The 22,725-nt window shown below is 49.7% G+C and overlaps 1 protein-coding gene across 2 annotated transcripts; it reads left to right on the forward strand.

The window, feature by feature from the left end:
- The first annotated feature begins 11,415 nt into the window (after nt 1-11,415).
- SPTSSB (serine palmitoyltransferase small subunit B) lies at nt 11,416-20,685 on the forward strand. 2 transcript variants are annotated; one of them, XM_032193710.1, is made up of 3 exons: nt 11,416-11,460; nt 13,507-13,622; nt 19,091-20,685. In XM_032193710.1, exons 2-3 carry the CDS (start codon nt 13,579-13,581, stop codon nt 19,362-19,364), a joined length of 318 nt encoding a protein of 105 aa, XP_032049601.1. In that variant the 5' UTR covers nt 11,416-11,460; nt 13,507-13,578; the 3' UTR covers nt 19,365-20,685. The 2 variants fall into 2 exon arrangements, with proteins under 2 accessions (XP_032049601.1, XP_032049600.1); XM_032193709.1 differs by having other exon boundaries at nt 11,440-11,460; nt 13,504-13,622.
- The last annotated feature ends 2,040 nt before the right edge of the window (nt 20,686-22,725 follow it).

A 22,725-nucleotide genomic window follows, 5' to 3' on the forward strand; every position in this document is an offset into this window, starting at 1 on the left:
CATTTATTCCGAGATTTCCCAGCCCGGTGCAGTGCGGTGTGAGATGTGGGAATGCGAGGCTGCCTTTCCTCGCCCTGTCTTGGTGAAACACGAGCGAGAAACCGTCTCGTTCAATCAGTCTGAATTTACTACATACCAGCACACTCGGAGCTCAGCTGCCAGACAAGAAAGGCTGCTTGTTTCGGGCAGGCTGGAGAAAACAATCAATTCTCTTTAATGTAAGCTGAGGGAATTGTGAGCCTCCATGATTTATTTGGAATCGCAAAGCTACCTTTTCCTGCACAATCGTCTACAGCTTTCAGCAATAAAAAGTTGAATAAGGAAAGTCTATTACTAAGCATACCGGGCTGGTTCAATTCACCAGCTTTTCAGGCTGTTCCAAAGAAGCCGGTCAGGAGCTTTGCAGAGCTGCTCTGCACAGGGCAGGCGCTCATCCCAGCCCCTGCAACAGGACCTGCACCAGCACTCCCTGCTGCCCATCGGTGCTGCTGAAAACTGAGCACAGCTCTGGAATTCAAGCAGGCCTTAAAAAAAATAATAACAATTAAATAATAACCATTTTCAATTCCATAATTGGATTAAATGTTTTAAACTGAAGTTAAAAACACCTGTGTTTTCAGCAGCTGAACTGCTGACAAGACTGGACACGTGCATATAAATTGCAGATAAAAGACAGAAACACTTGTGGGTTAGACCTAAATCAGGGATGACACAACATCTCAGTCACACGGTGTAAATCTAAAGCATCTCTATGCAGTCGTTACAGAAGTGGTTGGTTTGCACCAGTACGGCTGAGGAGGAAGGAAGCAGCTGGCGACCTCCTAAATCACAGCCCCGCCGGTGGCACCCTGCAGCCATCAGAAATACAATCACGAGCATCTTACAGTGCGAGAACTGGTCATTCCCCATAAGAGCTTCTATTCAGACAGGGGGAGACACCAACAGCAGTGGAATTAAAGTCTTGGGCTAATTCTTATTAAGAAGCCAAACTGGATGGTGTCTACGTAAAGACCCCTTCCCTACCATAAGAAGCCAAACTGGATGGTGTCTACGTAAAGACCCCTTCCCTACCATAAGAAGCCAAACTGGATGGTGTCTACGTAAAGACCCCTTCCCTACCAAATGGGAGATTGGGGTCTCCAGGAAAAGTCAGTCCCAACAGCCTGGCAAGGAGATGTGTGAAAAGGAGGGGTCTTCCAGGAGGGGAGAGGCTGCCTGGCCCACTGGGATGTATGATGTATGCCAGCCTGCCCTGATGACTTTGTTATTTATTCTGTGTGGAGGAATCCATAAAAATGCTAAAGCTAGTAAAAGAAGGCTGTTTTACTGTACTTTTGCAACAGTGAAATTATTGAATTAAGGAGTACAAATACTTGAACTAATACATTCTCATTCTGCAATGGTAAGACGAATGAAACACTGGATTTCTTTAACTGGAAGTTGTTACCAAAATGGTAATTTGCATTCTCAATTTGAGCTGAAGTTGCATGCACTCATTTAATCATCTGCATTGTAATGACAGTGTGTACTTGAATCACAGGGTTTAATTATTTTTTTGAGTGTTACCAGTTACCTTTCACTTTAAAAAGCTTAGGAAAAGATTGCATTTACTTGTTACTGTCTTTCTTGAACAATATAAGAAGTTAAGAAGGACAAAAGTTATAATCATTTCCAGCATTTTATAACTAATTTTGCTGTGTGTTTTCCAGTAACACAGGAAAATTTCCAAGTGGCTTCCAGGCTGCTCTTGGGGATGAACGTAAGCATTGTATATATATATATATATATTATATATGTATATATGTAAAATCTTAGTGGCCACACTGTTAACTTTTATTTAATATTTTCCTGCAGTTTAACTCTCACAGTGGATTATTATAGGAATTTACTGAAAATTTATTCACCCAAAGCTATTAACCACTGAATCACTTGCACACATATCCATTGCAGGATCAGGCCTTACCATAACCTGAGCTACTTACCTAAAAAACCAGTCAAATCACTTGTAACTATATCCTGTCATTAGCAACAGAAGTCACTCAATGGGGTAAAATTAACCATTTTTAATCAAGACTGCTGCATTTTCCAATGTTGCTTCCATATTCACCAGAGTTACTCTTTCATGGACTTCGATTTAATGCAATATTTGCAGCACACTAAAGCTTAAGCAAGAAATACAGCTTTAATCCTGGGTTGGTGTATTTTCTTGAATAGCCTGAACAGCAGCAGGCTGGAATAGTATTATTAGGTTATGTGACAACTGCTGGTTTTTAAATTATACAGTGCTTATTGAGTTACTGAAGCAGTTTGGGAAACTCATAGGCTGAGAGTGTAAATTAAGATTTAACACTAGATTAATCACTTTGTTTATTCGGGGGATCTAGAGTCCACACTTCACCAATATAAATGATGCATGCAGTCTGTTAACATTCCTTCAAAGTACATTTCAAGCACATTCCCAGCTTTGCATATTTGCAGATAGCTGGTTTGGAGTGAGATTTGCAAAGCTGACAAGTGACAAAAGGCTGTGCCGGCGCTGCTGATTGCTACCGGCACGACACCAGCGGCGGGTAGGGAGAGCTGTGCTCCTCTGATAACTGCTGGGCCACCAGGAGCCCCCCCGGGGGCCTGCCAAAAGCAATCTCAGGGAAGGCAGCGAAGCTCCCTGGAGGAGGCCTGAAAGCAGCTCCCCACACAAGCAGCTCCCCGCCAGCAGCCCATTTCTGCATTTGTTGCTCCCAAACTAGCCGTGACTTGGACAAACGTCTGCTGAAATCAGCAGAAAACCTGCACCTGCAGCCATACAGCCTGCTCATGGCCACGGCACCATGGCCCCAGAGGCCCTCAGCTCCCTGAGGCCCCTCCTAGGCCCTGGGTGCTGGGTGCCACAGCATGAGGAGACACACCAAATTGTACCAATCCTGTCTGTACTGAATTAATCGAGAATTTTTAAAATGAGATTGTCAAAGGAGAGTCAAAAAACACCTCCCAGTAGGCCTCACTGCCGCTTGTTTGCAAATGGAAGTAGAAAATGTAGGCCTGCAGACACAAGGGGACTGATAAACTAAGGTAACGCTTTTGGAAATACAGTACCAGGGGAAACAGTGAAAAACTGAGGACCACAGAAAATGAGCCAGGTTTGTAGTAATAAGTGATTTTAAATCTTTGTGCTTAGGTATCAAGAAGGCAAACTGGAAAAGAGAACATGCACACAGAATGGGAAGTGGGTAAAAATGGAACTGAATTGTATTGGAGCTGGGTAAAAAATGTCAAAAGGGAATTCTGCATAAAAAACAATTAACATTTCTCACATTTCCTGCAACAATTTCATACATCTCTTAGAAGAGGCCCTCCTTCCTCTCCCCCGCCTCCCTTTAATTTTATTTTCTGTAAAACAGGGCTGTGTTCTGCTCTCCTCTATTCATTTTCACAAAGCAGTGGAGCTAAACAGAAACCAGACTGAAATGGATTTTTCCTGCTAGGTTGTTAATTAGTGGAGGGAGTATTTCTACATGACACAGTGCAGTAGATAATTTAATCAAGTCAAGGCACAGCTTTCGTTCTCCTCTCACGCCCTCTGTGTGTCATAGCACCCTAACACCCTACACGCAGCCTCCAGACTGAGCCCTGAATGCAGGTTTGTAGGGTTTGACCTCAAATTTACCTCAAATTTACTCAAATATTTACCCAATGCTTGACCTCAAAATGATAATACTGCTACAGGGATTTTCATTGGCTACAAGGGGATAAAATAATCCCCTAAAAGTCTAATTGCATTTAGTTTTACTGAGATTCAGTTGTCAAGGGGAAAGTAACATGGGCAAACAAAAAAACTATCAGTCTATGACAAGGTAACCCACAAGCCCTACACCATGTGTTGCTTTAAATTTCCTGCACCCTCTGGCTGGCAGTGCGATCACACCTAAATAGAGATTTATGGCACTTTAAAGCATAATGACTAGAAAGACCCAAAAGCGGCCATTTCACATAAATAAGCATTTAGGGAGTTATTTAAGAACTGTAAGAACTTTATGATAGCTATTACATCCTATTGAGTCAATCACTCAGGAGTCCCTAAATGCAGATTAAAGCCATCGGCAGCGTGTGCTTATTTAGGTGGGAGCTGGGAAGTGGAGCCCAGAGCTGTTGCAGATCCTGAGGCCCCTTTAGGGTGCCACCTGCCCCACAAAGGGACACGGCAAGCCACCAAGCAGGGGCAGAGCATGGCCCCACTGCGATCCCTTTGTCACCACCTTCTGCCTAAGAAACACATCCATTGTGCTCGTTTGGGAACTGGAGATGGCCGGAGGTAAAAAAAGTGATAAAGTTACCTGGCTCCCTGCTCCCCCCGGTCTCCCTTTGTGCTTCGGGGTGGGGGTGTCACAGAAACCCTGCTCCTCCGGTGTACTGCTGCTCTCCTTCAGTGTGCCTCAGGAGAAAGAGACAAAACCATCCTCAATAGCTGGGCCTTTGCTAACAGCAAGTGGTGGGATTGCTTCCCTGCCTTTCTCCAGTGCCATCTTCAGGGAAGATGATATTTGCTGGTGGGGGGGAAAGTGCCAGAATGGCTGGAGGACAAAATAAACCCAAAGGAAGTGCGTCCTGCATTCAGCATGCTGCAAACTAGCAGGGTTATTTACCCAAATACATAACTGATCGTGTTTAAACAGACACCCGACTGATTGGAAATATTTATTTCTCTCGGGCTAAACATTTGCTTGTGAATAGCCTGATAAAAATCACATTGACTTCTATAAACAGTCATGACCCGTAATTTGCTTTTTAAAACTGCTCACACTGTGGACTATAAAATTGGATTTTGGATAATATCACGGCAAGGAGAGGAACTGTCAGAGCAGTTTTATATGAAGGGACAACATTAATTGCACTTTCTAAGCACTGAGAGGCGAGGGCCCTGCCGGTTTCTGAGGGTGCCATCTCCTGCTCCGAGCCGCTACCACTGGGACACGGCTTTGGGAGCAAGAAGTTTGGGATGGTGGAGAGGAAACAGAGCTGGAGGCAGGGTAAGGATGAAGGTGTGCCATCACCACCCTGCCTGCAACACAGCATGGCCCAGGTGCCCACATGGCCAGGCTGGGGCCTGGCTCCCAGCTGCAAGGTGTTGGCAGCAGCTGGTGGTGACTGAGGCTTTGCCCCAGCAGAGCTGTGCTGCAAATGGAGCATCCCCGGGGAAAAACAGCCCTCTCCTCATGCAGGAGGGCAGGGGAGACCCAGCAGAAGGCCTGCAGCAGTGGGGGGCCTCCCGGTGCCTTCAGCAGCATCCCTTGGCACCGCCGGTTTCATGGTGCAGACACAGGCTGTTCCACTAGAGAGCAACATCAGCCTGTCTTTTCCCTGCGTGGCCAAAAGAAATCTCTCTCCAAGACGGGAAAAGGGCTCGCCTCCACCTTCTGCTTTGCCAGCAGGCCTTGTGTGCCCCCACAGCACCTCACTCACCTCACGTTTGCCCCGTCAAGAAACACCAGCAAAAAAACTCTCTAGCAAACAGCATGTCGCTTCATGTTAAGGCAATGTGTTTTAATCGGGCCCATTAAAACAGGAATACATCCAGAAAACTGCTCACAGCAGTTGAGCCTGGACCAGGTGCACTTCTTAGACAGAAAGTTCCCCTAAGTTTGCACTGACAAATAAATCCGACTTGGCTGGCTGCTAAGCTTTAAGACAGCTTTTCCCAATTACAACAGGCAACACTTACCAGAGGTGGACACAGGGATCACCAGCACAGGGGCTGCCTATTAATCAGCAGAGGGCAGGTGGTGTTTTTTAAGAGAGTTTATGCCTGCCCTGTTGAGAAAGCCCAATATTTTCATTTTTAATCTAATTATTTCACCAATCACAGAAGGTCTCTGTATCTCCATCCACCTCCATGTTCCCTTATGAAAGGCAGAATTTAATTAAAAACAGGGGTTTATGCCTATGCACCTTTTTTTTTTTTTTAAAGGGAGATGTGGTATCAAGAAGCAGGGCAGGTACCACTACTGCTGACCCACACAGCTCTGCTGTAAGACTTATAATATTTAGTATTCTTAAAGCCTAATCTCTTAAAACCCTGTGATTGCAGAAAATTGCAGATTTCATTTTAAAAAGTCAGCTCTGAGCCTTGTGCTAAAAAGACTCCGGCTCGAGGAAGGAAATAACAATAACCCCAAATGCAATTGCATTTAACCTTTTCCAGTATCATCATTCGAGAGGAAATGAGTCCTGGCTTGGGATATTTCAGGGATATCACATGGAAAGCACAGCCAGCGGCACATGAAGAAGCAACAAGCCGTGTTTCTGATTCCTGAGGTGGATGGCTCTGTGAAACAAGTCAGCCTGAAACTTGCCAGGTGAATAACCCCGACGGGGCGATGTGCCTGCAGATCTCCGCAGCAGCCAGCTCCGTCCAGCAGAGCTCCCGTGGCACAACACCGATGGGCTGTGGTGTTGCAACGCCCCCTGGAAATAAAGAATTGGAAACCCTTACTTTGCTTTAGCCCAGATGCTTTGTCCTGGCAAGCTTCTGTTTTGTAACAAAGTGAGGTTGCACCACTTGGAGTGGCGGTGTTTTAGAAGAGGCGCGTGCTGCGAGCTTGTAATCCTGCGAGCAGGTGGGAACAAAGCTGCCTGCCCGGTGTGGAGGCCTCAGAACTTGCTGGGAGTTTGGGGTATTTACAGTATTAAAGAGTCACAGGGGAGGGAGAGCATTGTTTCCTCTGATAGACAAGCTAGATGTGAGGGACTCTGGATTAAAATTAAATTCAGAGGAAAGATTCCCACTGGTTTCTTTGGAGCAGGCTCCTTGTGCCCATGCAGGGTGAAAATTAACCATCCTAAAAACACAACTCTGCATTTAACAGGCGAGAGGCGGCAGGAGGACAGCGTCATGGGCTCAGGCCCATCTCACACTTCAGCGTGCTCTGAGAGGCAGTGAGGTGCACTGCACGTGGTGTCTGCATCCCAAAACCACGAGCATGCCCGTGCTGCCAGAGGACTTCCTTAAGAGAGAGCACCCTGTGCCCAGCAGGGTTATCTCCTACCCACTGAACCACCTTTTCCCATGCATATTTTTCCTAATTTCCCCTGGGGGTGCCCCAAGAGGAGCCCCTGCCTGCAGCTCTCCCCTCCTTCCCTGCACCTCTCCCAGCAGCAGCAGAGGCAGCAAAAGAATCTCCGACAGGATAATGAAGGTGAATGCCCAGTAGTACTAAATTAATATTATAAATAAATTATTAAATATATTGTATTTATTAGATCTTTTAATGGCGTAGGAGCAGAGGGATTTCCTTTCCACCTCTCCTAGCAGCCTTTAAAAAGAGCATGTTTCTCTGGGCAGAGCTGAAAGACAAAGTGGGGTTTGCGGGAGGGGTGAGGAAAACACCAGAGGTTTCAGAAATTTCCCGTGGAAAACTGGTATCAGAATAAGCAGGATTACTCACAAGGCTGGTTATACCCGTACAGCATTGTGAAAGCACAAGGAGATGAAGCAGATAGAGGAGGGAATTGCGTGTGTGTACACGGCGGTGAAAGCCTTCTCCAGCCACTGGCTGTGACCCAGAGGAGCCACACCACTGCCTGGAGCCACCAGCCAGCAGGTGAGGGCTTCCAACCCCACCAAACACCGCCCTGTGCTCTCAAGGGAAGCATTCAGTCCCCAAATAAGAGGTTTCCTCCAAAGCCCCGAGGACGCCGTGCCAGGAGCAGGTGCCATCAGCTGCTGCCCACCCGCTGCCCCAACTTCTGGTGCCCTCAGCTACGAGGTCCCAGCTTGGGGCAGCTTTAGGGTCTGATATTTAAGGTCCCTTAAGGTATTTTTAATCCTCAAAGACAAATATTCACACCTGATATCTGAGGGAGGGTTGGGTATGGTCGTGTTCAGACCTTCCGTAGGTCATTTATGAGATTCAGATTGTGACGGGAGATCACGCACTCGCTTATACAGACTATTAGACCGGCTGTAGCAATTTAATGTTTTCAGAAGGACTCGTTGGGAGCAGGGAGTGATGAGACAAGGTGAATCACGCAGGAGTATAGATCCCGCCCAGCCCTGGTACTCAAGTTGATTAATCGTTCATCCTCTAATTACGCGTGGCATCAGATCTCCCATGCCACCCAGCCCCTCTGCGCTGGCCTGGGTACAGGCAGCATCGCCCAGCTGGAGTCTGCCCACGGCACCCATTAGTGTTGGTATTTATGGTGACAAGTGATAGGATGCTACTGTTTGCAGTGCAACCTCATTTCGGATTTACTGTGCAGATGCTGGGGCCTGGCCTGGGTGCCACAGGGTGCTGGGATCTCCCTGAGGACCTCCAGGAGCTACCAGGAGCTGCCCCTGGGCCCTGCTCTGGGGCAGAGGGACCCGGAGGTGCCTCCAGCCTCAGCCCCACTGTGGTGCTGTGGTTCTGTGCACTTCCAGCACGCAGAGGACCCTGCAGGTATTTTGCTCCTGCACTTCTGGTAAATTGTACCTATTCAGACGAGTAAGGGGAATCTCTGGGCCTGCCCCGTGTCGGCACAAGTTCCCGTCTGCAGAGGGCAGAGCCTGTCGTGGAGTTAATAAAAGCATCACCACGGTACTTCGGTATGACTCGGTAAATATTTGCCATTCGAAGTTTGCAAATACCAAACGTTCTCATAGATTATGACAGGAACGCAGACAGCTAACCAGTGCAGATCTTTATTTTTAGAACCTCCGCGTTTCCGTGCTCTCAAAGGGTTGCCTTAATCCCTAGCGAGCAGCCTCACAGCCTGGTGCTTTACCTTCTGGGACGGATGAAGCTTGGTATATATGAGTGAAATAAGTGGCAGAAAGCAATGGGTCCGGGCACTGCATAAATCCCTGCTTCCTCTGGCAGGAGCCAAACTGCAGGAGCTGGCAGAAGGAAATGGGATCAACGCACACCTGGACACCAAAGCCTGCCGTGGTGTGCAACGCAGCCGTGGAGCCAAAAAGCTACCTTGCCCAGTGATATTTCCCAGCAGGGTGTGACAGAGCCTCCAGACTCATGGAATATTCAAAGAGTGCAGTTTTGACTTTATAACTGTTGAGCCAGCCTTCATGGCAGGTACACTGCGTTATTCCTGTCTCAAGGGGGTAATCTGCATGTGTCCTGCAGCAGAGAAGGCCAACGCTCGGATCCCCAGCAATAATTAACACAAATCCCCAGTGGTGAAACAAGGAAGGGAGCAGATCTTGCAGAGCACCAAACCCCAGCTAGACAAGGAAATAAACTGACTTTTTTTTTATATACTTCATAAAAAATAATGACTTTGCTATGACTCTGGCCACACCAAGAGCATGACTCTTTCGGGGTTCAAACAGGTTTGGAGCAAGGGATGGCAACCCCAAGGAAGGTGACGGCTAGATCTAGGTTACCCATATCACTTATCTTTTATGTTCTAGGTCTGTTTTTAAGGCATTGGGAGCTTTGGGGGATTTGAGCCCAGGGACAAGGGGCAGCCCAGCTTGGTACAGGCTTCTCCTGGCTCAGTGAATGGAGGAGACCAACAGAAGCAGGCAGCTCAAGGAAAAAGAGCAGGTGGAGGGAACAAACCTTCCATTTCCCAGCACCAGTGCATGATAAAACAAACCACAGCCTCAGTTTTGACAACCAAGAGTGCTTTTGCAAGTATTTTTAAGGAATCAGTGTGAGGGATACACACCTGCTACTACATCCCTGGCAAAAATCTCATATCGAGCCCCATCCGACCAGCATCCAGGGAGCTAGAGTGGGGTATGACTACTTGGTAGTTTAAAACAAAGCCTCTGTGTAAGTATTTTTAGGATCAAAGACTAAGCCAGCATCAGTTCTGCAGACAACATCCATAAAAATAGCAGCAGAAGGAAGAAGGTTCTTAGGGTACGAGCCGGGAACGAAAGCACCAAGCACCACATCCTGATTGCCCCTTTGCTGCTGGTGCTACTTTGTTTGTGTAAGCGCCTTTAAAGACATCAAACAAGGAAAGAGCATTTTTAAAGCATCATTAAAATGTGCTCCTATACAAAAGCAGCTTCAGCAGCTGTCGTTACCTCTGGCCTTTGAAACAGTCTGAGCTCCTTTATGGCCTTCAGCAGACACCACAGTGGCAGTGCCGGGGTGACAGGAGCCAGCCACACCTCGGGGTGCTGCTGCTGGGGCAGCTACATCCCTGCACTGCCCCCAGGCAGTTGTGCTCACCTTGTGCTGCAGTCACTGGCAAAAGAAACTTCTTTTTTGGCAGATGGGATTGGGGGGGATGTGGGATGTGGGGCAGGGAGGTGGGTGGCTCAGTGCTGGGGCTGAGGATGCACCCATGGGTGCCCACACTCCTTCGGGCTGGGTGCAGCACCCAGAGGTGATGGTGCCTCCGGTGGCACTGGGGTGATTTCAGCCCACCTCCAGCTGTGGGAGCTGCCTGCTCATGGACAGGGATCAGGACCTGCTCAGGGCAAAGACCCAGCACCACAGACAGCCCTGGCCCCACCGGTGCTCAGGGGGTGTTCTCAGCACCCTCTGGTCAAAGCAAGTGAAGGATTTTTGCCTTGGAAGGCAGAACAACACGCACAGCAGCGGGGGTACACCAGGAGCCACCCAGAGGTGCCACATCCCTGCAGGAAACCCCAAAACCCTAAATGACAGAATCAGCCCGGCCAGAGGAGCGCTGCCATCGCTCTGCTCAGCGAGAGAGGCTGCACCTGCATCCTGCTGCGGGGAAGCAGGCAGCGTGAGCACGCCGGGAAGCTCATGGAGCTCTTCGGCAGCGAGCAGCCCGCTGCAGCACTCTTGGTACCGAGCAGGGAACAAGCACAGAAAACCCAAGCTGCACAGAAAACCCAAGCTGCTTGTCGAGAGGCTCTGCGCAGCACAGGGCTCTGCTTTGCCCACCCGCACCTCTCTTCCTGTGCTGCCAACACCTCCCCTGATCCTCCGCCACCAGTCCCCTCCTTGCGGCGGGCTCCCCGCAGCGCGGCTCCCCCCCAGCCGCAGTGCGAGCTGCGCTCCCGCCTGGCTGCACCGCACCCCACAGCACCCCACAGCACCCCACAGCACCCCACATCACCCCACAGCACCCCACAGCATCCCACAGCACCCCACAGCATCCCGTACCGCTGCATCCCACCGCACCGCATCCCCCTGCATCCCATCCCACCCCATCCCACTGCACCGCACCGCATCCCTCTGCATCCCCCGGCCCCGCACGGCCCCGCACGGCCCCGCACAGCCCCGCAGCAGCTCGCCGGGCCCGCGGGTGGCCGCAGGGGGGCTCCCTCGGGGTTCGCCAGCCGATGCCACCCGGAGCCGGGCCGCCGGGGGGGGCGCGTTGACCCGCGGCCCCCGCCCCGGCTCCGGGCCCGGCGGGGCGGGGCGGTGCGGAGAGGTGCGGAGCGGGGCGGAGAGGTGCGGAGCGGAGCGGTGCGGAGCGGGGCGGCCGGGATTTAAGGGCGGAGGGCGCCGGGGAGCGGAGCGGAGAGGAGCGGAGGTGAGGGCGGCGCGGTGCGCACGGGGTCCCCGGGCTGGGGGGAGAAGAGCCTTGAAGGGGAATGAAAAAGGGAAAAGGAAGGAGAAGGGGAAGGGGAAGGGGAAGGGGAAAAGGGAAGGGGAAGGGACCCCCCCGGAAGGCTGGAGGTGTCCCCGCACCGGGAGCGGTGACCTTGGCGGAGCGGAGCGCGCAGGATGAGCGCCGGGATGCGCGCAGGGCAGCGGGCAGCTGAAGGGCGGCTGCCGGCCCCCGGACTTGTTGCAGGGAGCGATTTTGCAGCTGCTGCTGCTGCAGCCAGCTTGGGGAAAACGAGTCAGGGGGTCCCAGAGGAGGACGTTGGAGGGGTCTGGAGGTGGAGGTGCTGCCGAGCTGCGGTGCAGCGCTCGTTGCGCGCCGCTTTCCACCCCGTGGCTCTCCAGGAGCTGCTGCGCGCTGCCGGCCCCCCCGGTGGGATGCAGCGGTGCCAGAGGGCAGGAGGGTGCCAGGCGTTAAGAGCCCCTGCTTTGCTTCATCAGCACGGCCGGCACTCTGTGGGCTGTGTATTTACAGGTGCTTGAGGGATTTGGGTGTTTCGTTCTTTGGCGCTTGGGTATTGTGAGCGTGGCCGTGCTACGAGAGAGGCTCTGCGAGTCCCTGGAGTGAGTCCTGCACAGAGCTCAGGTGCTGCTTGGTGGGCAGCAACAGGGTGAAAGGGTGCCTGCAGAATACGTGCGTGGTCACCCAGTGCCAGTAGCGTGGCCAGGACACACGACCACACACAACCCGGTGAACGGCACCCCGAGACTTGGGTGCTGTAGCCATGCTGTAGGAAAAGCCATCCATGGCCCCGTGCTGCGTTCTGCCAGGCCCGCTTGTACCAAGCTTTCCCACGTGTGTGGGTAGCAGTTGTGCTCCCTGAGCCCCGCCACACTCCAGGTGTGGAGCTGAGTGCGGGAGCGTTCCCCAAACAGGCACCCAGCAGGAGAAGCCCCGCTCGCTTCTCCGCTCAGGCGTGGGTACCCGGCACGTGCCTTCGAGTAAGATCTCAAGGAGACCTCCTTCTCTCTGCTCACCTGGGCCATCTGGTTAAATGTGATTCAACCCAGCTTTTGGGGACAGTCAGCACAGCGGCGTGTTGCAATGATGAAGAGCCTTGTCGTGCCCTGCTGCCTGACCGAGCAGGAGCACTGCTTGTCCCCTCCGCTCCAAAAATCCACGGTGGTCTTGCTGTGTCCCACATTTAAGGGCTTTTCTGCTGTATCAGTAGTTAGCTGCCTTCAAACCCGTCTCCTCCTTGGGATGAAGTGGCCTGCCAAGGGAGTTGTTCCTTATCAGATCTGTGGGATTAAATAGGTTTCTGAGAAATGCAGATCTCCCTTTTCATTTCATATCTGTCTCAGTGTCTCACTTCGTTTTTCTTTTCACCTTCCAGGCTGATAACCAGCGTGGTGCAACACTGCTTCCTTTCCCTCCTTAGTGCTCAAGGGATATGTGCTTGCACAAGAGTTCGGTGCCTGTTTTCCCCTAGTCCCTGCCATGAGCATGACAGTGTTCACCTGCTCGTATTACCTATAGCACAAGAGCAGCTATTATTTCCAGCTGCTTCTGGAATGACTCAGAGAACCAAAGAAGTCTGAATAAAATAAGAAATGCATTCGAAAGTAAAAGTTTGCAGAATCCAAAGCATCTTGGCTGTTCTGCGAAGCACATAATGCGTGTTCACTGCCTTCTGAGCTCCCAAGCCTTTTAAGCTCCCTTGAAGGATCTCTAGCCAATGGCCCAGATGTTAAAAATCTTGTGGGAGCTTCGGTCTGCCCTCTAGAGCAAGGCCAAAACCCCTATAAGATACCTCATACACAAGTTAGTTCTTTAGAGCTCTACATTTTGAAGTATTTGCAATTTAGACCCGGTGCTGGCCTCTTGTCACAGATTTTGGGGGCTAGTTGGGAATCAGCTCTGTTCAAAACCATGTTAATAAACTGTGTTAATGTGAATAAACGTACACAGAAAACTCAGGGAGGAGTTGTGCTGAGGTTTCAGCTTGCCGATGTGTTTCCCTCCCAGCAGTGCCCATCGCCAGAGACCAGCTCGGCTCCGAGGCGCGGGTCCTGGCACCGCGGGAGGACGAGAGCCTGGAGCATGCTCAGCCCAGAGAAAGCTGGAAAGGAAGGGGCTTGTAAATCGTAAGTACGAGCTAGCTGTGCAGGAGGGCGTCTGCAGGAGCTTCAGAAGGGGGAAGAACAGAAAATTCTTTGAGAATTGAGTCTTTGAGAACTTAACCTGGCCTGGAGATAGGTAGTGGCAGGAGCCAGGATGGAGCTGTCCCGAGTCTGCTTTTGTCGCAGAGAGGGGCTGCATCTTCCTCCTCCCTGCCCGACTGCAGAGATCGGCCTGCAAAGCTACATTTTGGAAATTACCAAGGTGTACTGCCACCGGGTACAGAGAGATGCTGGTGGGAATCCACAGCTTCCAGCTGCAGGTGTGTCTGTGCACCGGTAGGCATGGCCACAGCTGGGTGCCAAGTGGCTACTGCTTCGCTGCCTTGTTGGAAGCTGCCAAAGGTAAAACAAAGCCTTCTCTGCCAAGGGATGGATGGTGGGTTCCTAGGTCTTGTGCACGTTGCAGGTGCTGAAGCAGAAATGGGGCTGAAAGCGCCATTGCCACTGTTTCCACTCCTGCAGTATTTTCCCATTCCTGGAAGATGATTTTTTTCCAAGAAAGGCCCGAGGTGCCGTTGGAGCACGTCCACCAGCATGCACACAGCTGAGTCACGGGCAGCAGGAAAACGTTGCCCGGCCTCGGCTTCATTCATTCTGCCTGAGTGGTGGCCAGAAAGGGACCTGCGTGGGGTCTGCCAGCGCTGCTCCTGCAGCACAGCAGCTGGCAGCAGCGCGTGGCCAAGCGTGCGCCGAGGTGCTGATGCAGGAGGACGAGTGCTGAGGAAGAGATCCCAGAAATAGCCTCAAAGCTGCTGTGTTTTCTCTCCAGAACTTGAGGAGGGGAGGGTATTGATTAAGGTCTACACGTAAAGGTGCTATTAATGGTGCATAACTGTGCATAACGGGAGCTGTGCAGGGGTTAGTGCTGTTCCTTTCACTGACATTCTCCACCTGGCATTACCTCCCTGGGAAAAACAAGCTTTAGGGTGCATTTAAACACCCACGTGTAAGTACTCCAGGGTTCGGCTTGCCCACAGGGAGCAGGCAGCTTTCCAGGCCAGGCTGCATACAGGGAACCAGAGCAGCACAGATGCAATAGGGACGCACAGACGAGACGGTGTCCCCAGGCAATGCTGGCATTTGGCTTTTCCACGCACTTTTAACTGCTGCCTCATCTAAATTTCCTCCCGACTTCTTCCTGATTACTGGTCCACTGGACCCGTGTTTCATTCATTATGCACTGCGTGGTGCTCGCCAGATAAAACGCATCAAAGCAGATGCACGTCGGACTGGGACTGCGCATCCCTTTCTCCTTCTACTTGCCTTTTCAGGAATTTCAGCCCACATAAAATCAATGGGGTCATCCCAGAGCCATGTCAGCATGAGGGGGGCCTTGGAAAAGCCAGGAGGGGCAGTCTGAGTACCAGCAGGGCAAGAAAGAACTGCCACAGTGGGCTTACAGATGGCACCAGTTACAGACAAATAATTTGCAGGCTGGATATTGATTTCAGTTTCCATGGGGCATGGCTATCCATCCTTCTAATAGCAGAAATTAGACAACGTACCTAATTATTGCAGTTTGCCTTGTCGGATTTGCCCCCTGAAGCATGCGTGCTGTGGGTGTCCTGCACATGAGGCCAAATACAAGCCTCAGGGCCCATGGCAGGATTTTTCTGAAGCTTCATCACGGATGCAGTCCCTCAGGAGTCTGCAAAACTGACCACGTCTTGCTCCTGTGCTGTCACAGCAATTATTTAGTGTAAATCAATGTTCAGCCAGCTAAATATTTGCAATATTTGGGATTGATTTTTTTGTTTGGTCGGTTTTCCTTCCTACTTAGTTCATAACACTTGGCTGTGTTTTACAGTGATGGTGGGGCTACCCACAGCTCCAGCCTTTTGCTTTCCCCAACTCCAAAGCTGTCTAGAGCAGACTATATGTTGGAAACCCTTTTTCTCTGTGTGTGTAGCCAGCCAGACTCTCCCGGTGAGGGTGAAGGCATTTGTCAAGCATTCTTTGGAAACCAGTCTGTCCCAGTTCCCCTGCAAGAATGTTTGTTTCCTTCCACAGGAATTTCCCAGTGTGTGCACCTGGGCAGGTGCCCTTCGGCCACCAGCTGGGGACTGGTGTGAGCGGAGGGCCCAAAATGTTGTCATCCAGAGCAGAAATGCTACAGCAAAATCCTTATTGCTGGCATCTTTAGGTCATACCCCCAAACACCACCTGTAGCACTGTGAACTACAGCTGGAGTTGTTTTTTTTTTTCCCTTTTATTTTTTTCTTTGTTGAGATTAGGCATGCTTCTAAAGGAAACCTGGAATTTTTTGGGGGGTGATGATTTATCTTTCCGAGCACTCTAATCAGAGACATGTGTCAACAAGCAAGAAAATCAGGTTGCCGCTTAAGCCAATAAAAGCTGCTTTACAGGTTTCTCTTCTTGCTTTTTTCCTTGGAGGTGAAATTGCTGAAAATAACTGGATTCTTGCTCAATGGCTCAGGAGCCGAATTCTATTCATTTCATCCAGAGCTGGCTGTAACAGCCCTGTGCCCTCTAAACAGGAAGGCATTTCCACAGCACAACTGGATGCTTAAATTCAAATTTGTAGACAAATGATTGCTAATTTGGAGTTGCCTAACAGGGAGTTATCTCCTCCCGTTACGTTATGGCGTAGAGCAAACTGAGAGACAAGTAGCACAGCACCCCGGCCGCTTGGAACTCCAGCTGACTGCAGCGTTGATGTGAGAAAATCCACTAACGCTTAAAAAATGTAAGCAGAAGCCCTCTTAATGCAGAATTTTTAGCCTCAGAAGTTTGCCGAGCCACTCCTGGTGAGCCGGGAGGTGCGGCCCCGAGCTGATGCGGAGGGAATAGGGTCAGGAAAGGCAGCTGTAACACAGGGTTCCTGTGTCTCATTGCCTAAGCAGCTGCTTAAGGAGGGCTTTTTTTTCCTTCTCATCTATGTTTTCCTTCTATAAATTATGCATGGAGAACTGCATCGTCCTGAGACACCCCTGGTGCTTGCTGCTGCGGGATGCTGGAAGAGCCCGACCTCGGGCTGGGTGTTGTCGCTGGGGTTCGGTGACAGAGCCAGGCTGAAACGCTGTCCCCGGGCTGGAGAAACCATAAAGATGCCTCCAGAATAACTCAGGAAGCCTGCTCCTTATTTACTTCGTCCCTCTTCATGTATCCCTCCAAAAGGGCAGCGTCTAGCAAGAGACAGCACCGCACCTGCAGCCCGGGCTGCTCTGGGGTCGGCGCAATCAGCCTGGAGACTTTTTGGTGTTATCCTGGGCTTTCCCTTCTGCCGGTGAAGGCAGAAAGCTGCTCGAGCCCCTCTTCTCTGCCCCCAAACCCCCTGTAGCCCCCCGCTAACCTGGCGGGGCGAAGCGGGCACGGCAGGCGCTCCTGCCCCGCGGCTCCTCCTTGGCCAGGCTCCCCAGCTATTTACCCAAGCAAGGAATGAGTTTGAGCAGCATGGGTATAACCCCAGTGCAAACACCGCGATCCTAGATAGCACAAGAGGGCTCTTATCGGTCTGCTCCCGGTTCTATAGGCAAGGGCTTAACCTCTTCATTGAAAAACGCTGCTCTTTTCGCAGGCGGTATAAATAGAGACACTTTTGGCTCCCGGTGAGTCACAGTTTGCCAGCTGTGTCATTTTTATTACAGGCTTTGCAATATTTACAAGGCTTTAAGGCCTCTCCCGAGTTCTGCCTTAAAACCATTTATCTGCAGGGAATCGTCTTCCATTCAGGCCAGGCCAGAAGCCCGTGGCAGACCTTTCTCCCCAGCCTGCGCCCTCGCAGCTGAGGCTTTTCACAGCACAGATATTTGTGGGAGTTAAAAAGGAAGGGCCGTGCCCTCCTGAAGGATTGCGGGATCTCAGTTGGGGAGATGTAGTCTGGGAGAAAAGGGGAAGAAGGAAGGGAAAGGAAGGAAACGGACTGCTTTGGGAGAAGGAGGGGAAAAAGATTGGTTAGGGCTGGAGGACACCGAAGAAGAGGGGTGGGTGGAAAGTAAAGGCTGGACAGGGCAAGGGCAGAAACTTCTCCGTGTGGAAATCTGCTAAGGCAAACCAGCCTCCCCCCTCTCCGGGCACAGCGTTTGCTGCGTTCCTGCACTTGTTGCCAGCAGAGAGGTCGTGCTCGTGGGGGTGTCGAGAGCTGAGGAGCAAGCGGGGAGCAGATGGAGGAGGGCTGGATAGGAAGCCAAGGGGGGAGAGAAACGCCGGGAGAGGAGCCAGCGGATGGGGGAAGGAGGCAGCCAAGGCAGGAAGCTCCCCAGTCGGCACCGTTGGGAAGGCAAGTGGGGAGCCAGAGCAAGCCGAAAGGCTGCCAGCTCAGGTGAGCCTGTGCTTGCTGCCCTCCCAGAGAAAGGGGGCAAAAAAAATCTGTCGTACAGCCTCTCCGCGAGGTGAGCTGAGTGCCAGGATGAAGCTGAGCAGTCAAGGTGCTGCACGCAGCAGTGCATCTGCTGGGACAGGTGGTGCCCAGAGGTGACCAGAGGGAAGCTGCTGCAAAACAAACGTGGTTTGGGGGTTTTTGTGATTTGTCTTCCCTTTGGTAAATACCCACATAGTGCCTTACTGCGGAGAGAATACACCAGACAGCCCCTACCAGCAGCAAATGGCTGAACACCGTAATTTATTTGGCCTATGCCAGTGGTCCATCATTACTGCAATCACAGGCAGCAAATTTCCCAGTGCTAGCTTAGTATTTATGGCCCTGAGGGACAGAAACCTCCCATTGCCTCAAGCTCTCTAAGAGTGGAAGGCAAAACCCATTTCCTAGTTAATACTTGCTCAGCCGTTCTCCTTTGTGTGTGGAGATGGGAACAACGAAAGCATAGAGCTGTTACCTGAGAGGAAATTCCTTCCTAGATGTGTAAATTCCACTAAACACTCTTCTAATCTGTAATATATCTTACTGCCTTGGAAAGAGCTGAAAAAACTTCTTATGCTCTTTGAGATTACTTTTTCCCCTCCTTCCTAGCTTGTCTTCATCCACAATAACTGCAGAGCACTACCAAATGGTTATCAGAAGTAAGCAGATTTTACAGGGCTGCCCTTTTCATTTCATCCTTCGTCCGGAGCATGAGAGTGCCATCCACAGGGATGCAAGCTGGCCCAAAGCCTTCCCTTTTTAAATGCATATTACCCTGACTTCCACGTGAACCCTGCGCCTTTACAAGCTAATGGGGTTTTAATTCTTACGCAGAATGAATAGCCAAACATACTCCTAAGTGGAATGCCAGAAGCCAGAGCCCAACTGATACAACTTTAATAACTGCAGGCAGCAGTTCCAGAGCTAAAGGTTGGTTGCCTCCAGAGCAGTAGAAGCTGTTGGTGGTACCGATGCCTTGTTTCCTTTCAAACTTTATTTTATGTAACAATTAAACGTGGAATTGGACTTGAAATATGGCCACACCACCAGTTTTTATTTCCAGGTCCTTGTTTCCACTGCGGGTGCAATCTAGACTTCCCTGTCGTTACAGGTCATCTTCTCAGGGTCACTGGAAGCTGAAGATGGATATTAAGCACGTGAAGGACTATATCTACTGGCTGTACTACCAGTACCTGCTGATCACCTGCAGCTACGTGCTGGAGCCCTGGGAGCAGTCCATGTTCCACACCATCACCGTGACTGTTTTCGCTATGGTGGTGTACACTGCCTATGTCTTCGTCCCCATCCACGTCCGCCTGGCTTTTGAGTTCTTCTCCCAGATATTCGGAGGCCAGCCCGACAGCACAGTGAACATCGTGAACTGAACTTGTCTGAGTAGTGATTAGCAGCGTGTGAAATGCGATGGCTTCTATGATTCTGTGTATTTATTCTGAAGAAGTTTTGCAGTTGTGAAAATCCTACTCAGTCTTACACAATATGGCTTGCTTAATTACCATAGCTGACAACCAGAATAATGCACTGACTGCTGGCTGCACGGTCCCAGCTGAATTAAACACAGGCCTGCTTTTGTTGTGCGATACTGGAACACGTCATCTGGAATGCAACACTTACCTAGTATTAAACCAGCTCACTCTAAGCAAAATATTCATGTACAATGAGGAGTCCCCTGCTTTCAAGACCATCTTCTAGTCTCTAACATCTCCAGGACTTTCTCTGTTGTAACAGAAGGCAGGCAGGCAGGACTGCACGGTTTTCACCTGTATGGCTTTATACACCTCCAGCACCCCAACTGACTCGTGCTGGCATCCAGGGAGCAGCAAAGGCTGCTTGTGATGGCTGTGAGGAAGAGCATTGTGCTGCTTTTACAGAAAGAAGTTCTGCCAACAGAGTGCTGGGGCAAAATAAGTTGTGCTGAGAGGATGTAAGATGAGTAAAACAGAGCGTGATCTGAGTGCTAATATCTGGTTTTTGACTTCTGTTTTTTAATGGGTGGGAGAGGAAATTAGAAGAGAGTAACTTGAATCCAACTTTTTGTGTGCAGGTTGCTGCATCTGTTTAGATGGTCTAAGATAGTAAAAAGAAAAACAGGTTATAGGTAATCTTGCAGTTTACTGAAAAGGACAGAAAGAAACGGAATTGTGTCTGTGTCACTGCACTCCTGTCACCTTCGAGAAAATCTGAGACATCTTTTCTTTCTGCTCCCATTCACTAAGGCAAGCAAAGTGCATGCTGCACCAGGGGAAGATGATCCAGTAAATAGAGTGGAAGTAACATTTTAACAACTGCAGGGAAGTCTGAGTGCTTAAAGACATCCCCTTTATAAAGAAGAAATGAGATGTATTTTAATTGCCTGTGGGAAGTTTCTCAAACAATGGAAGGTTTGTTGCTTTTTCACTCTACATCCAAATCAAATACCAATGCCAAATCACATGAATTACACAGTGCATGTATCTAACAGCTGATGCTGCTGTTATTAAAATGAGAGGTGTAAAATGTAAATAGCTTTCAAATGATGTTTGCACACTTACAGGATTAAAATATATATATATTTTTCAAGCTGCAGTGCTTAAAAGAACGATGCCTTCCTACATTTGTTTGGAAACGAAGACATGTTTTGAAGGTTGAACAGATCTGAACATGTATATGCAGTTTTTCCGAAAACAATAAAATTTTATTCTTTGGAAACAATACTTCAGTGCATGACTTTTATCTCTTGTTTTCTCTTTACTCGTAGGCACCGTGATGCAAATCCAGGTTGGTATTATAGCAAACAGATCATTTTGTTGCAGGTGTTTTGGGGTGAGGTTTCAGAGCTCCTTAAATATATCTGTGTGTGGACTGCAATGGTCACCCTCATTAGTGCTCCAGCCTGAGGCAAAGAAGTTGCTGAGTACCTCAGCCTTCTCCGTGTCTGTTGTTACCAGTTCCCCCTTCTTATCCATCAGAGGGGGTACAGTCTCCTTGGCCTTTCTTTTCTGAGCGATGTATGTCTAGAATTCCTTCTTGTTGTGTTTTGTATCCCTTGCCAAGCTCAGTTCCAGGGGATCTCATCCCCCAGGTCTTTAAATAGCTGGAAGTTCGCTCTTCAGAAGTTCAAGGTCCTGACTGTGCTCTTTGCCAGGCCCATATTCCTCGAGATCACAAATTCATCCTGGGCGTGGTAACTGCAGCCCAGACGGCCTCCACTGCCTCCTTCTTCTTTTTTTCTCATTTCCCAGAAAGGCTGTTTGTTCCCAACGGCATCAAACCCAACTGGCCTGCTTTCAGCAGTACAAGGAAAAACACTTTCTTATAGGTATGCAAAGGTTGGGTCTCATATCTTAAGGAGCACACACCCCGATGTAATGTTGCAGTTTAAACACTTAAAGCAAACAGAACAAGCAAACAGGCAAGAAGGGGGAATTTCCACTGACCTCTCATGGTGGGAGTCCTGTAAAGCACTTCTCTTCCTTATTATTCCTGTTATCTGTGTTTAGCTTTGCAGGAGGTACTGGGAAGAAAGAGGAAAGCAGCAGCTGCTTCTCTTTGGGATGACTTAACTGAAAACACTTCTTTTGTGTGTGTTTTTCAGCTTGTTTACTAGATTTCAAAGGAGTTTTTGGGCAGGAGGTAGTCAAGGATGTAGAGAGATGGCTGAAAATAACCTCTCCTTGCTGAAAAGCCTGTTGAGATTTTTCCAACCCTTTTCACTCCTTTCTACTAGAAAAAAAAAAAAAAAAAATATATATATATATATATATACACCTACTTATTATCCGAAATTAGTGGGTTCCAGAAGGAGATTCCCAAAGCATTTTTGGCCACAGCAGAGCACAGAACCATTTTTTCCCCAACTGAAAGAGAGAAGAAGGCAGGACACTGCTGTCCACAGCTTGAGACCACACCACACCTTAGGAAATGCTGCTCCAGTTTTGAAATCGTTTTCCCCACAGGTGAAGCCGTTCATACATGATGAAGAGTGTTTTTCATCAGATTGCATCTGAGCATTAGCATGGAAGCACCTCTTCCTGTAAGAGCAAGAAGCCATGGCAGGAGGGTGCACATTTCAGAGCTCTGCCAGTAACACCAGCACACAGCTCGGTACGTGTGGCACACAGGCAACTACTGTGCTGTGAAGAGTGACGGGCTCCATAGAAAACACCTTGGCAGGACACTCATTTCTCCTGCTTCATTATTTCTCCACACTAATTGTAGTTAATTGCTCCATTATTACCTTATGCTAGCTGTAGTTCAGGCTGATCACAGCAGCTGGAAGTTTTTACACAAAAAAAAAGGCAATACGTTGAGAGCAGACAGAACCAACAGCAATAAATGAAACAAAAGCAGAAAGGAAAATGAACCCATTCCAGCTGCACTCACCCTGAAAGTACAAATGCATCATTAAATTAAGCACCAAGAAATTTTTGAGCTCAGCTGGCCAGCACCATACCTCCCTTGTTTAAAATTCATTTTCTTAAATTCGTTTAATCAAAGCTAGCATTTATCCTGCTGTAAAAGTTTCCCAGCCAATTTCATGGCTCACCTCCCAAATCCATTGCAGAGGGTGACTACACGTGCACGTGTCCAGACAACGAACCCCAAGAAGCAGCTTCCTGAAGCCATTCCAGGCAGCCTTTGCTATTAAGACTAGTAAGGAAAGCTTCCCTGGACCTCTTGCTTAGCTGTGGCCTTACACAAGACACATAGGGATCAGCATCATTACCACTGCATATTTTGCTGGGTTTT

The sequence above is a fragment of the Aythya fuligula genome, chromosome 9 (assembly GCF_009819795.1).
Source record: "Aythya fuligula isolate bAytFul2 chromosome 9, bAytFul2.pri, whole genome shotgun sequence".
NCBI lineage: Eukaryota > Metazoa > Chordata > Aves > Anseriformes > Anatidae > Aythya > Aythya fuligula.